Source organism: Charadrius vociferus, unplaced genomic scaffold (genome assembly GCF_000708025.1).
Source record: "Charadrius vociferus isolate BGI_N301 unplaced genomic scaffold, ASM70802v2 scaffold14, whole genome shotgun sequence".
NCBI lineage: Eukaryota > Metazoa > Chordata > Aves > Charadriiformes > Charadriidae > Charadrius > Charadrius vociferus.
In genome coordinates, this window is record NW_009648876.1 from 10,093,436 (window position 1) to 10,109,992 (window position 16,557).

The window sequence follows — 16,557 nt, forward strand, 5'->3', positions numbered from 1 at the left end:
CTTTGAACACAACCCATGTCTCAGGCATTATATTGTTTATTTAAACTCAGTAGCTCAGGAACTCCTTTGTTTATCTCCCTCTTTCAGGTTAGTGTAGGCCTTCCTCTCTGACAGTGAGTGGGAGTGAAAATGCCTCTTGGCAGGAGGAGCTTTGGCCTCTCAAAATTCCATAAGAATTGGAACATTTTTCTTTTTTTAAATGAGTTGTTTTGCCTTGTTTGGCTCAGGCTTCTACCTGATAGTCTCATCAACAGAGAAGGGAAAAAATAGTGAGCTGATTGTAGTTAAATAGCAGCCGTAAGAGGAAAATGTAAGGGGTGATAAGCAAGAGAAATAGGCATGCTTGTAACTGAAACTCTTGTCTGTGTGCTTTTATATTCTCCAGTTAGTGTTTCATAGTTTCAGTGCTAGGAGGCTTTTTTACTTAAGTTGTAAGAGCTCAGGTTCTCGATAGCAGAAAGCAAAAAGGATCTTCCATTTGAGCAGTGGTGTTGTAACGGTGCTCCTAGCTGTGCACACTCCCTTCTGTTCCTTTGCAAGTTGGTTTTTGGTTGGTGAGCAGTAGAATTGAAATGTGTTTTACCCTTCAGGTGACTAAAAATACATATATGGTAAATAATTTTCAGGGCTTTGTGCAATTGTATATTTTCTGTTCATGAGAACATTTCACATAGTACTTTTATATTGCTAAAGATAAGAATGATAACTACATAAGCTTTAAAATGAACAAAATAAATTACTTTCGTTTTTCTTAAATGAACTTGAATCGGCTGCAGAGGGTTACTGGTGATTCTTCCTACTGTGCAGCTGAAGTGATATTTCACTGACAGTAAACTAACAGTCCAACTGAAGGAGGAGCTTCCTGATAGCAGTAGCTTTGTGGTGCATAGTGACTTCTTTCTCAGAAAGGTTGAAGGCAAAGGCCTAGTATGGAGTTCAAGAGTTGCAGATAGCTTTCTTGATGAGTCCTGATACAGCTGTGGATTATTCATTTGTCCTTATTTAAAGATGCCTCAGTAATCCTAGTATACAAGAAAAGTGTTCTGGAGATTGGTGTAGCACTTTGCAAAGCAGATAAAATGAATTTCCTGATTGTGGTGTGAATATAAATGCAGAGGAGGTGCTGAATGGAAGTGTAATGCAGGTACCCCAAAGAAACTGCCAGTCTAAACCTTCTATTTGCATATTGAGCAAAGTTTGCTCCATGCATTGATTGACTAGATTATTTCGTTTGTGTCCTGACCTTTGAAAAAAGAATCGTAAGAGTTGCATTTTCTACAACAAGCTGTCTTGCACAGATTTGATGCCTACAGGATTTGTCTGGCATATGTCTCACAAAGGATCTAAGATTAGCCTGACCATGCAGTGTTTTGGAAATTTGTTTTAAGCAGTTTGCAAAGAAAGCTTGTGAAGTGTGTTTGGAGTTGGAGGAGCAGCTCACTTGCTGTGGAATGAATTGGGAGTTCATTGTAAACTGAACCTGGTGGGCCTGAGTCTTCTAGAGGTCTGTTTCAGTGATACATATGGCCATAGGGAATATTGGAACTGCTCTGTGGGAAGTTCTGTGCTTGCATCATTCATAACAGTGACTTTTCTCTCTACAACATGGAGGTAGGCAAGAGGCTTCCCAAAAGGGAGGCAGATTTTTTGCTTATGGCATACAGCAGTAGAGCTCTTTGAGTATGCTCTTAGTCAACCACCATTTTTAATAATGCGAGTTGAAAGAAGAGTGTGCTCATAAGGCTACCTGTTGTGAGAAGATGGTTATCGGATTTGCTGTTGCACCCTGTGCTAGCCTTTTGTCTGAAGTGAGAGTCAGTTCTCACCTAGTCTCACCCCTTGATATGTCAGAAAGTTCTCCTTATACTGTATGAATTATAGGGAATAGATCAGAGCAGCTGTATCTGGAAACTATTTCTTTTAACGCTTTGCTTAAATAAAATCTCTTGACTTTCCAGTTCAATCCATTATCTCCTCTGTACTCTCTGGATGTGCTTGCTGATGCTTCCCACCGAAGATGCTCACCAGCACACTGCACTGCCAGGTAACTCCCTTGCTCTGCTCTGTTGGGGTTGTGTCACTTCCCTCCCATGGTTATCTTCAGTAGTACTATGTGATCTGAACAATACTCATGGACCTGGAAGTTAACTCACTTAACCCCAGGAGGCCTGTGTTCAAACTTAGCATAAAACATACTGACGCAGATTATTTGAGAGTCTCAATACACAAAGCACCTAGAGTATATGAAACAGTATATGACAGACAGGCAGAACATACTGTGCTTTTAGAAATAAATGTGATCTGTTCTGGATTGTGCAGTAAGTTGCTGCGAGTCTGTTGTATAGGTACAAATGGGCATAGTATTGTTGCCCACTACTAAAATCAGAACAAGATGAGAGTGAAAGTGCTGACAAGCTTGTGTGGGTGACATGCTGAGGCATTTTCGTGTCCTGGGTGCCTAAAATAGATCCTCTGGGCAGATACAGAGCTCACCTGAGGTGACCTCTAATGGTTTGATATCTCTCTCTGTTGGTGTATCTGAATTTTAGATCTGGTCTGGCTAAATGTTGAGGTATATTTGAGTCTGCATAGTTGGGGTTAATATGCTACTCATGCACTTTCTGCTGACTAATCCTAAATTAAATTCAAGTGTTGGCCTTGGATGTGACTCCTGTTCTTGTGCTGCAGGTGACTGTCTAAAGGTAAGGTGCCCTTGAGCTCTTTCCCTGTGCAAGGAGACAAAGTCTTGCTTGGGACTCAATTCTGCTTATGTGTTTGTACGAAGGACTAAATCTGAAAGAAACGTCTGGACTTCCAGCTTCATGGCTTTCTTTCCCTTGTTAATTAGCAAATAGAGCATGAAAAATGTACTGAGGTTGTATGTGTCTGAACGAAAGCTTGGCATCTGCCCAGCAAAGCCTCTCCTCCCACTGGCTTCTGCAGGGAATTTTGTGATGTCGCACCATGACCTCATGCTGCTGTAGCTAGCATGTTAAAGCTGGAAACGGGGAGGGAGGAAGAAATTAGCTCCTCAACATTCAACTGGATAAGAGTAAAAATAATTCAGAAGATTGTGCATCAGCAAATTGGTTCCTTTCTTTGCTTTTGCCCCATTCTGGGGATGTTTTGTGCCCAAGAAGCAAGAAGGTTGGTTGGTCTCTTCATTTACAGCTAGGATAATCTTTGTGCCTCGAGGGTTTTACTTAGTGCTCTACAGAAGTTTGTCTTCCAGAAAGGAGAGCTAGACAAATCCTGCTCACGAATTCAAACAGGGCAAAGTCTCTGCCTGACGATCAGTGCAGGCCCTTTCCAAAGCTACTGGTTATGACAAGGGATTTCTAAACCTGGAGGGATGACGTTTGCTTGGTTTTACTGAGTATGTAGTCTAATTAACCAATGAATTTATGCTTGATTTCTTCCACTAATGAACAGGTGACTGGTGTCCTGACAAACATAATCTCTGATTACTGAATGTTGGCAGAAAAGTTGTCCCATCCCAGAGGTGGTTGAGTTTTTAAGTGCCTGTAGTTTGAGAAAGTAGTTCCTGTTTTATTGTGAAACGTGCTCAATAATCTCTATAGAAGATAGAAGCATGGAAAGAATGACTGTGTTATGTGGCCTCATGTATGTGGCAAGGATTGAACTCTGGTGCAAGGTGCTTACTTTATGTAAAGATGCTGCCAAGGGCACAGAAGGAAATTGTTCCTTCACAGATGCGTTTTCTTGACGATAGTTGTTCTTTAGGTGTTTGAAGAGCCAAGCCTATTAGTAGTCCATTTTCTTACAGAAGGGTCAGGTGATCTCTGTAAACGTTGTTCGGCCGTTGCCCCCGTTAACATCTTCCTCTTTTGCCATAGAGTCAGTTCTGGTAGTTTGTGCTTTAGTAAGCTCGTAACAGCTTGCACTTCATCCTGGAGATTCTCTACTCAGAAATTTGTCAGAATGGTGTGTGTGTTTGAGAGCTAATTCCCTGAGAATGATGTGATGTGTTAGAGAAGAAACTGTCTTGATGGTATGGACATCCAATTTATTCAACCTGATGCCCACCATGCCATGGAAAATTACCTCTCTGTGCTTAGTTTCTGCTATCACAAATGTGTGCAATGGAATATAATTACCAGGTGAAGTCTTTTCTCTCCAGTCAAAATGTTTACTTTGTCTCAATGGTGGATTTTGGTGCAATTCATCTGGAAGACTGGTAACTCAGTGCTTAATTTAAGGAGAGCTGAAGGCCAGAATACTGAGCACAGTTGGGGGTGTTCAAGAAAGGCTTTTCAGTGTCAAGGAGGGAGGTTCTATCTATGTGGAGAGTTCCTTGGGAAGTCTTATTTGAAAGGCTGTAGAAATTGTACACTACCAAGATTACCTTTCTTGCTTTATGTCTGTGATGAGAAGAGATTTCATTCAAAGTGTATGCACAGCATTGGGAATTTCACACCCATCATTAGAAGCAGTTTTGTGTGTGTGGTGACTGTTATCATTAGTGGTGTAATTTTATTTTGTGAAGCGAGGAGAGTTTCCTGCTTTCTTGCAATCCTCCCGAGGGACGGCTGGTGTATTAATTTGCTGTATTGCCTCCTGGCTGTTCCCAGGCTGTTTTTCCTCTTCATCATGGAATTTTTAATGGCCCTGCTGCCTCTCGGGAGGCATGCAAGGAAGAGTACCTCAGGGATCTCTTCCCTTTTTCACATGCCTATAATTACTCTCCTTTAAGAGCACAAAGCGTTTGCTAATCATGTCTTGTCTGTTAAGGTTTCGGCTTCATGATGCAGGCTGTTAAAAGCAAGCAAGTAGAGACTTGCATGGACAGCACAAGTGATCCTTCTCCTCTTTCCCCTCTGCCCATTTGCCTCTCTGGGAGAAAGGAATGGTCTGAGCAGAATTTTCTTCTTGAACTTCTGATTAAGAGGATTTTGTAAAGGCTCAAATGGAATATCTTGTTAGATTTTAGTTATTCAATGACTCTATCGATGGGAAGACGTTATAGGTTCTTGGTTGGTGGAATGTTATTCCCTTGAGGCAGGTTAAGAGTTTCAGGAGAGCCTACAGCCAGTGTTCCCTTCAATTTGAGTTTGAATAGCAGGTAGGATAAGAGAGGAACATAAAAGATAAATTGCCCCCAGTGCCATTTATTGTTTGCCTAGCCTTGAAAATAAGGTTATGGGTGAAAAGCTCAGTTAAATGTTACCGCTGGAGGTCATAGGAGAAGTGGACCTCAGATGGCAAGTGGATGTTGAAGGTGGAGATTTGAAAACTTATGTTAGAGAGACTTCTGAACAGTACAGATGAATCAAATAAAATCACTTTGCGTGTCCTCTCAGTTAATATAAAGCTAGAGTTTAATTGGGTTTAGAAGCAAGTCTCTCATCTTGCCTGGAACACAGGGTAAAGATTAAAGGGGTGAATGATCATCTCCCAGTAAACTGCCCGTTGCTCCATATGCTGGATTTGGTGGTGCTGTTACAGTGAAAAGGTTTGAATGTCTTTAATTCTAGTTCCAGCTCTAGAAATATGCTCATCAAAGTAAATTTTGTTCTCTCTTCTGTATCTGTGCAGAGATCCTGACATTTCTGCCTCTTACCCAAGCATGTGGAAGTACAGGGATTGCCTGCAATGTTAAGCCTTTCCTGAGGCAGCTGGAGGTGTGAACGGATGTTCACAATTTCATGCTTTCCCACTTGACCAGGACAGTATCCAGTTCATTCCATGCAACCTGTCCCACATCTTAATATTCCTGGAATTGTCTTTATGTAAAAATGTCTGCTGTCAACTGCATCTTTCTCCCTAGTTTTTTTTAAACTATTTTTTCCATTTAGCTGGAGCACTTTCATGTCTTCCTCTGCTAAAGCCTGGCTAATATTCCAGTTGAGGATATAACTGAATTCTTCTGACAGGCATGCAATGAACAGCAGCTATCAACCTAGTGTCACATGCAGTTGTCTGAGGCCTAATGCTCCCATTTTGGTGAATCCTAATTCTCTGGAGTGAAAAATAAATTCCCCTTGGCTTGTTTACTTGCTATTGCTTTCTTCTCCTATAAAGCATGTTGCCATTATCAAATCTGTGTACTCAGCAGGTCTGGCAAATATTAGGACTCTTTCTGGCACATATTAGGACTCTTTCTGGCACAGATATCATGTGATTCAGTATGAAAATAGAGAATGCGATGTATGGGATCACATCGTCTCTGCTTAGAATGCTTACATGGAAAACTGGAAGAAAATCTGTTCATTTGCTTTTGCCACACACAGACTTTTAGGAGTGGAATTGCTACGTTATTGGAATGCTTACTGCTGCATGAAGACCTATGAGATTTGGATGATTGAAGAAGTGAGCTGACCTGTTCATGATTTTGGAATCTGAAAACGTGCTCTAGAAGCTCTCTCATGGGGCTCTGCAGGGCAGAGGAGACTCTGCTACGCGCAGGAAATACCTGCACTGTGATGTGATAGCAAGAACCACTTGCATGCATGGGAGCTTTGTGTGGAGATTGGATGAGTGACTCGTATTGATTTCCACGTGTTATGCACAGATCAGAGTTTGGTGCCCAGTTGGCTCTATAGTCAAAGAGGAGAAAGAACTTTGCTTTTACTATTCATTTTGTGAAGCTGCCATCAACAGCTTCAGTAACACCTCAGGGCTTAGAGAAAGAGCCTGTGTTTGCTGGGAGTATAGCATCGCAACAGCTGGGTTGTGTGGAGTTTTAGTAGCAGTATCCTTGTTAGAAGGCTGTCTTTGTTGAATGTTTACTTTAACATGAGGACAATAGCATCCCTTGTTTGTATGACAGTAGATTAATGTCTGCCTCACACTTTCACTAAATAATCCAAGTGCTTTGCTTCCTCCAAGGATAGGGTTAGAATAAAGATTGTCAGCAGAGAAGCTGGATGGTGTGAGACTGCAGTGAGAAGCACACACCCCCAAGTGTGTGATGTGCCTCCTGCCTCCAAGAAGGCCACAGACTGTCATTGTTAGCTCTGTAGGGTCTTCTCAGAGGCCTCTGTTGTGAGATTGAGGTGTTTTTTACCCTGTATTTTGAGAACGTGGACAGCACTTTACAATCTAGACATTTCTTCACAGATAGTGAAGGTTTCAGGGGCCTGATGCTGTTCAGTAAGGTTCTTTGTGGGCTGTATGGTCTGCTTGTGCTCTGTATTGTCTACTCCAGATTGTACTGCCAATCCTACTTTTCTGTTCAAACCCTGTGGTAGATGTAAAGTTGTGGCAAGCTCCTGTGACAAGTCCTGCATGTGGTCACCCTGAACAGTAGGAGTGAGATAGGAGTCCGGTGTATGCAATTACAGTTCATTTAAAAAGAAAAAAAAGGCACAAAATAAATATGTGGAAAAGAAAAGAAAGGAAGCATTACTTCTGACACATTAGAGACAGCAGTGAACCTCAGCTGACCTCCATGCAGAATCAGGTACCTCAAGTACTATGTTAAGAACAAGAAACAAATCCATATTTCCTGGATAATTCCTTTAGTTTGTGATTAAAAAAAAAAAAAGAAATCATCACCGTCAGAAAGACACTATAGACTTTTTGCATATAAACCCATTTTTTCTATATGCGTGTAGTTTTTCATTCACTTAACTCCTGGCAGTGAGAGGCTGCAGTGTGAGTTGTATATATTGCAGCCATCAGTGTAGCCACACTTTGGATCCTGCTTTGTCTCTCCAGGTGTGTTCTGCTTTTTATCATCCCAGGTTGGAATTTCAGTCTTCTCCAGATTGTAAACTAGGCTTTCGCATTAGTCTCTGGTCACCTAGCAGATCCAGCCGTGACTGAGTATTGCGACTTTGGGGTTTTTTTTGTATGATCAACCAGCCATAGTCCAAAAGTAACCAGGCAATTATTTTCTCATTACTGTTTGTGCAACATTGCAGAAAGTATATAGAAGCGTAGCAGAAGAGATTGAAAGCCAGTAAGGACAGAGTAAGTACCCTTCTATTTTCTCAGTTTAGGCCCAGATCTTTCATCCCACAAAGCTCTGTGCCTCAGACTTCTTCACAGAGGGGCCTGTGACAACGCTTTCCTCTCTTCCTGTTCTATTCTACTTCAGAGTAATTTTTAAACTGTTCAGAAGAGTTGTTAAAATTCAACTTTGGCAGAAAAACAAATTCATAGTTGCAGCCTGTCAGTGAGATTTTCACAATTTATAGTGCAGCCTGTCCACTGCAATGTTGTGTGCTGTGCATACCCATGACCTGACTTTCCTGGTGGTGGTGTTTCTAGGAGTCTGCTGTTAAATGAGGATTCACCAGTTCTATTCTCTTACCAATATAGCACCTGTATGTGAGCTAGTGATTAGAAATTTAGATTGAAAAACGTGGTATCTACCAAAAAATGCATGTTTCATAAATTATACCTCAGACACCCTGTCTGTCTGTGTCTTAATGAGGACTATCATCCCTGCATGCATTCTTCTGCTCCTCTCTCTCCCAAGGTACCTACCACCTGGAGATTCCCTCTATGCAGATTTATGGTGTCCGTAAAGTGCACCAGCCACTTGAAACTGACACTTTTAGCACCAGGTCAGTCAGAGCCAGTGAGTAATCAATAGATTCCTGATTTACTAACTGAAGTGTGGGTGATCAATAAGGGATAAACCTGAATGAAATACATGTTACAGAGACAATTTATGATGTCTGAGCCTTCGTGTGTTAGAGGCAGGGCTGCTAGATGCAATTTCCTTGCTATTAGTCTCCAGCTGGAATATAGTTTGCCTTTACTTTGACTACAAGAAAGGATTTTGAGGTTCTCGTATTCTGTTTTCCTTTTTCTTTTTTTTTTTTACCCACTGTGTAATTATGAGATAAGTGTAGATGTGTTTTGAGCATGAAGCTGAGAACCAGGCGCTTTTATACGAAATCTAGCTGTAACATTTTTGAACTGGGAAAAAATTGCACAAAATCTCTTGGAAATGATAGTGCATACTTCTTTCCTAGTTTGTAGTGATTCTCCAACAAGAATCAGCTGGCTAATGTTGATATAAGTTCATAAAATAAAAAGGGAACCTTATTATTAATATGTGATAAAATGAGTTAGATTATTATATATAATAATGTGGTCATCTAGTTAGTAATCTAATACCATGTCAGTGACGCAAAATAAAAAACTGAAGTTCCACTTGATTGACTGATCTTTTCCTTGGGCTGTGTGGGCCTAGATATTTCAGAATACATGGTAGAACTGTGCTAAAATACTATATGGCCACTGTCATAATCATGTATAAAAGCAGTTTTTAGCATACGCGAAGACTGAGAGGTTAGTCACTTGTGTGTACAAACACAAAATCTGAATATGCAGTCGTGTAGGTGTAGTGGTATTTTCGAAAGCTTTTAGTTCATGTTTTCAGGAGATGTCTGGTTGTATTAATATGCGTTCCCAGATTAAAAATTAGAAAAATTAGCTGTCAGTGAAACTTAGCACAATTTAAACATTTTTGAAACTATTCCTTAATGTCAGATTTAGATCACAGATCTTGTAGACTTCTTGTAGAACTTTTGAATTTTAGTTGAGACGACAGAATGGTAGATATTTCTTTATTATTTTGTGGTTGTGCATTTGTTACAGGTAAGTAGGTAAACACAGCAGCATTCAAGCAATTTATAGTCTTGGCTGGCATAGGAAATTTTTTGTGCTCCCTACACTGTTCTGTATAGCTACAAAAGCACAATTCAGCTTTGCATAAATTCAGTGTCTAAAACTGTATATATTGTAAATATGCTGCTTTTTTTTTTAAAGTAGATTTTGGCATGGAAATACGAAGCTGTGAACTTTTCCCTTTGTTATCTGTAAAAGGTTTCAATACTTGATAAATATGTTTGTTAAACTTTCAGGATTTTTTTAAAATCAAAATAACAAGCTTTAAATGCACAGAAGCTTTTCATCACTTAATCATCAAAATTTATATGGTTCCAGTCTTTACACCATGTAAGCACCTCACAATCATTAATGGATTTTATTTACACTGTAGTTCTGCATTTTGCACTTCAGATCTGATGCAGAGAGTGACCAAGGAACTTGCCAAAGAAACTGTTATCTCAGACAAAGCAGGGATTTGAACCAAACGTCATTGCTAAATTATGCATTTGTATTCATTATGGATTGTATTTGAGAAGGTTCTCTGGTCTGCTGCCAAGACTGTCTTTTCTGAATTAAGCTTCTCTTCTTCCTACGTCTAGAACTTGGAGGAGTGCTCAGTTCAAGTCAGTCCCAATAATGCAGGTTTCTTCTTAATTGACAAGTGGTTAAACTGGTCATCAGTAGGCTTCAGACTTAATAGTTGATATGACTGGGACAGATTTTCCCTTTCAGCCAGTTTACAGGTGCAGCAAGGCTGTGTTGCTGTGAGCCAGATTCAGCTGTTTTCATAGTATTTTGATAAGGAAATCATAATTTTGAAAACACATGAGACAGTTTTGCATTCCTAACTTTATGAACTTACTACTGTAGGGGAAACAATATGTGTGGACATTTGGAATATAGGTACATTCTAAGATGACTCTACAGTATTAAACAGGTTGCAAAATAATTTCTGAAAAAGGGAGCAAATATCATGCAATTTCTTTAAAGAGCGATCTTGCAGATATTTGTTGCACTTGTATAGAAGTAATGGCAGGACCTGAGTTGTATCACTGCTTGATCACATCTTTACTTATGCAAAGAGTTATTTTAAAATTAATACAAAACCAGATCCTCTAAAGGCTAAGAGATAATTATTCTTCCGTGCCGTTTATGTGTGTGAGCTCTTACAAGAAATGGGAGCACAATCATATATTAAAGAAGAACGTGAGCAGAACTTCCCTGAGAAGCTTTTGATGTGTGCTGCCTACTAGTTAAGAAGCTGGTGGGAACGTGAGAGTTGGAGGGTGATTGGCCAGAGTCTTACAGGAAGGCAATACTGGAACAGAGTTTAATTTGTTTTAATTTCTCTATAGGCAAGCAAATGTACACCTGGGACCACCATGTTCAAGGGACATCAAGAGGAAACGAAAGCCAGCTGCAGCCTCCATGTCCAGCCCAACATCAGGTAATCTGTGTGCTGGCATTTCCAAAGTTGTGTTCTTCTTGAGCAAAGTGCCAGAGTAACAATAGTCAAAAATAGCATTACCTTGATTTGAAACTAGTGAAATGTGTGTGGGAGACAATATCATGTGTTTTTGCATAGCATCAAAAACTGCCTACTAAATAAATCTTTGATGATGCAGCTATGGTAAGTTAATATAATTTACAGTGTTTCACTGTACATTGGGTAATAATCTGTTTCTTCATAAGGTGTTATTTCCACGGTTCCTAAATTATGCAGTACATGGTAATAAGGAGGTGATCAGTGTTCACAGTGTGTTTCTTCAGTGTTGGGCTGATATTAACTGGTGGCTCTGGTACCCTTTTTGAGGGTGTTTGTAGACACTTTCACAGGAGCAGAAATCTGGCAATTTTTATATCATCACTGGGTGAGACCAACTAGTCCCTGAGAGTTGTCTTACTCTCGTGGATGAAAGTAGTCACTTTTTTCTTTTCCTTGCTCTGGGGATGTAGTGATTAAAATGCTGGTTTATTTTCGTGTGGCATATTTCTGGAAAGTGAATGATTGCTCATCAGAATCTGAAAAAGTTTTAATCGGCAGAAGGCAGAATCTGGCCTCTCACTCTACCCCCTTTTGAAATATTTTGCCTACTATCAAGCAACCCATGTTCTTCCAACTATTGTTGTAATCCAGTAACTAGGTGGTTGGTAAGCCAATGGGGGAAAACGGTGATGGGAAAACAGTGGGGAAGGCCAAAGAAACTGATCATGAATAGGAGGAATGAAGTTTGGATTTCTTCCTTGCGTGAGTGGATAGGCAGTAGAATAATGAAGTAGGGAAGAAAGTTGTGCTAGCTCTCCAGGCCACAGATCTGGATTACAGACTGCCTGAAAGGTTCTGTATTAAAAAAGAGGAAAACAGAACATTAAATCTGTTGCTTAGTGGAAGTGTCATCTGTTATTGGCTATTTATTTAGGATATTCTTTCCTGGCTGTTGAGTAATCCATGCCAGGAGATTCAAACTTCTGTAGTGAAAGGGTTCATAAAATCGTATATCCATAGCCACAGAATTTTAGTTCTGGGATACTAGGTTTTCTTGATATGAATGCTAGTGCGTCACTGTCCCCTGTTACATTGAGTGTATTCTGTACTGCATTACTGGTCACTGTCTATAGGGAGAGCTTTTACTTCTATGCCTATGTGTTTCAAAATAGGCAAATTGTATAGTAAACACTTTTTGAAGAGTTAAATCAGCATCTGGAGTGGAATTCAGTACTGGAAAATAGCACAGAGGTTTAAAAGGTTGGTGTATTTTGAGGGATGAAGGAGAGAAAATTAGAGTATGTATTACAAAATGTGGAGATAGAGTGTAGTTACCAGAATCTGGACAGGATGCTTGTGCTGAACATCAAGAGAAAAGTGCTGCAAGGTCTTTAATGGTCAGAAATGATAAAGATCTCTTCCTTAGACCCTTTTTAGAAATATCTCCAGCAAAGTTAACAGCTGTGGGCGGGGGTTTGCTACAATATTGACTTGTGGAAAGAAACTTTTATGATTAGGTAACTGAAACTGTGTTGTAGCTGACTTTCTACAGCAGACTCCCAATTGCAGCTGAAGCACAACGTGGGGATGTAACTTGGAAACTTCTGAAATCTGGATATTTCTGTCAAAGGTGATCTGACTTTGGAATTACTAATGCCTAAAGAAATACATAGGGTTACTCTGCAGTAATGTAGGATTAACTGAAGATTGTTATGCTTGTTAGACATTGATGAGGCAGATATAGATTTTTGTCCTTTGCCATGGATCTACTTGCCCCTACATAGATGTCTTATACTGGGGATCCTCTGTACCTGAGGAATCACGGCAGTCTCATTTTCTCACTACAGAGGCTTTTTATGTTTGCGGTGTTTTACTTTTTCTGCAAAAGATGAAACACAGGTGAATCAGAACACAGACCCATGCCTGTCACTCCGGGCACACAGAGGTGCTGGATTTCTTCACCTTTAAATAGCTCCTTAGCTGAGTCCAACTGCTGTCGTCTCACTTGTTGACCAGGTCCTGCTTCAGTGATCTCCTTTTTTGCAACCTGAGTGCCCCATGGAGGTGAAGGACACAGCCTGAGCTGGCTTCATCAGTCAGCAGAACAAATGGGCTTGCTCTGCCGAACATCGGGCCATCTCGGATTCCACCTCTTTTATAGAGATGAGTGATGAAGAGGGGCTCGTTCTGCTTTGCCGCTGTATTAATACACATCAGGGGCCAGCTCCCGGCACTAAATCACGCTACTGCATACATCTGTTATCGGACTCCTCACCAGTGTGATGAACAAGACTGCAGATAGAGGCTTCCTCATGTCATTCTTTATAGGATTTTCCTAAAAGAATAAATAGCTCAAATCTCTGCCAACACTCTCCCCTGTCATTGTGATGAATTTAGCTTCTTTCTTAAACATGCAGCTACAAATCTTCCCCTGTCGCCTCACCCCCCACCATCCACAGAAAGTTTTGAGTTGAATTTGGTTGAAATCAGAAGATGCTAATAAAAGGAATACGAGATGTGGATGCTATCTCCCTTCTAACTGCAGGAATGAGAGAAGGGAGTTAGAGATATGTTTATTTAGGAACATCCAAACTAAGTTTATTCTGTGTCTTCTCACATACTTTTATGAATGTATTTTATGGGTTCTGGTAAAACATATTTTGCCAGAGATCCTTGTATGAACATCAAAAAACATGCATTACTGTAACAGAAGTGCCTAGATATTTATTGTATTGTTACAGCATTAAACTTCTGGTATTAGTTCTGCCATCTTAGGCTAATTGGCCTAAATACCATAACTGAGGTAGCTGTTGGAAAAAGGTCTGGCTGTTGAGAGCAACAAAAAGTGGGTAGAAAATTCAGAACTCATTTGCACTTCAGGAAGTGACTATTCTCAAAATTGAGTTGAGCAAACTTATGCAAATGTTGAGAGGGATTGAAAATGAAAGTTAGTGTTTTCCACACTACACAGTTGAGCAATGTGTTGAGCCCTAAAGCATAAGGCTTTCACCGGGTAAGAGCAAAAGTCTGGTGTAATTTGGCAGTAGAATAAGGAAATCTGGAGGAAGTAAGACTGGCTATTCTGGATAAGACCAGAAGTTCATCCAACTCAGTGACCAGCAGCCAGTGACTAGGGAGGAACAAAGTCTGTCCTGATAAAGGTCCTTCAGACTTTCAGTGATCTAAGACTTCGGGTCTTCAAAAGGCATGGATAGTGTCCTTGTGTTTAGTTACTTTCTGTTGCAGTGCAATAGATTTGGAATAATGTCCTCAGTGGCACAGTAGAGCTTGTGAGAAATACTGTATAAAATGTTATTCTTATGGTAGTTATTCTGTTGTTTGAAAAGGATCTGAAGAAGACTGTCACGTCAGAATACGCCACAAGTATAGATGGTTGTGAAATAAATGGTGAACAATTGTCTAGCCTTACATTGATGTTTTTAATGTTTATGTGGTCCAGTCCCCAATATATGTAGCAGTGCACAAGGTAACTAGCGTCCTATTCAGGTATTACAGTGAGTCTGGGGTAAAAATCTGCGTAAATAAGTTTTTGTCTGCTTTGGCATGTATTCACACTGAGCTTGTGAAAAATAATAATTTCTAAAAGGTGCCAGTTAGCAACCTCTGAAACTGCTTATCAGAGAACAGTCTGATGACTAGTAGCGATGTGCTGAATTTTACCCCTCCTATTTCTTGCTAACGCATTCACTCTTTGTCGTGGTCTGAGGGTACCCAGCAGCAAGAAGCCTGTTTCAGTCCTTTGCTTTTTTTCTTTTTATGAGCACAGATGGAGAGCCTGAGTGAGGAGGCTGCTAGCGAGGGGCCCGTAGTGTAGTATTGGTGGTAATTATTAGTTTAAGGACTTTGACTTACAGGTTTTTTACGTGTTTCATTTGACCTTCAGATGGAGGACGTTGATGGGCTAGAGGTAAAATATGGAATGTACTGTTATCAACTGTGTTGTTGTGGTTGTATGGGAATGACTCACTGTTTTGGATGTACAGAAGCAGGATTGTTGGGGTTCCAGATCTACTGAGTGTGGAACCTCAAGCACTGAACCAGCTTTTTATTTAAACTTCAAAGCAATCGGTTCTCTAGTTGAGGCTTGTTATGGCCTCTTTATCCTTCATCCACTACAGAGCAGCAGATGGAACTTGTAATAAAAACACACAAACAACTATTATCTGTTGTGAGAATACAATGAAAAAGAGATGTGTTTCATTCTGAAGCAGTTACTTGTTCAAAAAAAATTCCAGTTGCCCCAAAGACTCCCATGGTAATTGGTCTTTTTTTGTCCTGCCCTGTTCTGCTTGTGAGGATCGAGAGATTCAGGATACTGAGAATGGGAGTAAACTCTTATCTCTCTAGGTTTCTGACAATCCTTCTGGAAATTTGGGTGACTGTTGGGTTGAGCTATGGATCTGCGAATCTCTCTTGCTAACTATAACCTGTCCCATTTTGAAGCAGTGGTTGCATTGAAAAAATGTGAATGGATTCCAACCTAGCTTAGCAAATAGCTTCTTGTTATTATACGCTGATTTACCATATTGGATGTATGTGGAGGTTCATGGTACTGCCTTTACTGGGTAAGGAAATGTATATTTTGCTCTTCAACTGAGCTTTGCAACCAGAAATTTGCCAAGCCTTCAGAGCCTTTGAAATTCTCAGATACAGAGTTAACTGAGTCTTTGAAAAGAGATCAAGTTATCTTCAGTTGAATGATAGTGAATTAACTCAGTTTAAGTATGGTACAGCTGAAGTTCTTGATTTTCAACAGGTACTTTGACTAAGAGAACTAGTTAGTGGGCTGGGAACTTGGAGTTCTGAATGTGAGAATCAGTAGGGTAAAGGTGTTAATGCTATCAAGAACCTGTATTTCAAAGGAATTTGATGGGGGAACTTGTAGGAACTCCGTAAATAACACATTCATATAAGAAATTATATATGTGAGGCATTTGCCATGAAGTCACTTGTTCTAATGTTTTTTTTTAATTGTCCCTTCCTACTCTCTTCCTCTGTTCCCCCTTTCCTGCAATTTTATGTTCTAGCAACCTTATCTGTCCACATGGATGCAGCAGAGTCAGAGCTACCAGCAACACCGTCTCTGAGATCCCAGAACTCTGAGTGGACAGGGAAAACGCCACCAGCCGAGAAAGCCACTATTGCTGCCTCCAGTAACTTTTTTAAAATGCCACCAGAGAAGAGCCCTGGATACAGCTAAAAGGAAGCATTGCAACTGTAAAAGCTTGCTGGATTTTGGAAGTGTTTGACTCTGGTGTGTGTCTTCACCAAACATCTTGTTTGGCAGTAGCGATATCTTCAGTATTGGTGCATGATGCGTGCCATCATCCAGACTGATCTGCGTGCCCTGCATACCTAAATCATGTTTGTGAATCTATGTTTAAAAAAAGGTAATCAGTGTTGGGACTGCAGCGGCTTTTAAAAATGTTCTTGCTATTGCTGTATTTATTATGCATTCATCT

At 40.2% G+C, this 16,557-nt stretch overlaps 1 protein-coding gene across 1 annotated transcript in view; it reads left to right on the forward strand.

Annotated features, from left to right (window-relative positions):
* GPATCH2L (G patch domain containing 2-like) overlaps positions 1 to 16,295 on the forward strand; it is a 32,031-nt gene extending 15,736 nt beyond the window's left edge. The window contains exons 8-10 of the mRNA XM_009886978.1: positions 1,959 to 2,044; positions 10,944 to 11,035; positions 16,123 to 16,295. Coding sequence (XP_009885280.1) covers positions 1,959 to 2,044; positions 10,944 to 11,035; positions 16,123 to 16,295 — 351 coding nt within the window. The remainder of the gene's footprint in view (positions 1 to 1,958; positions 2,045 to 10,943; positions 11,036 to 16,122) is intronic.
* Positions 16,296 to 16,557: the final 262 nt, after the last annotated feature.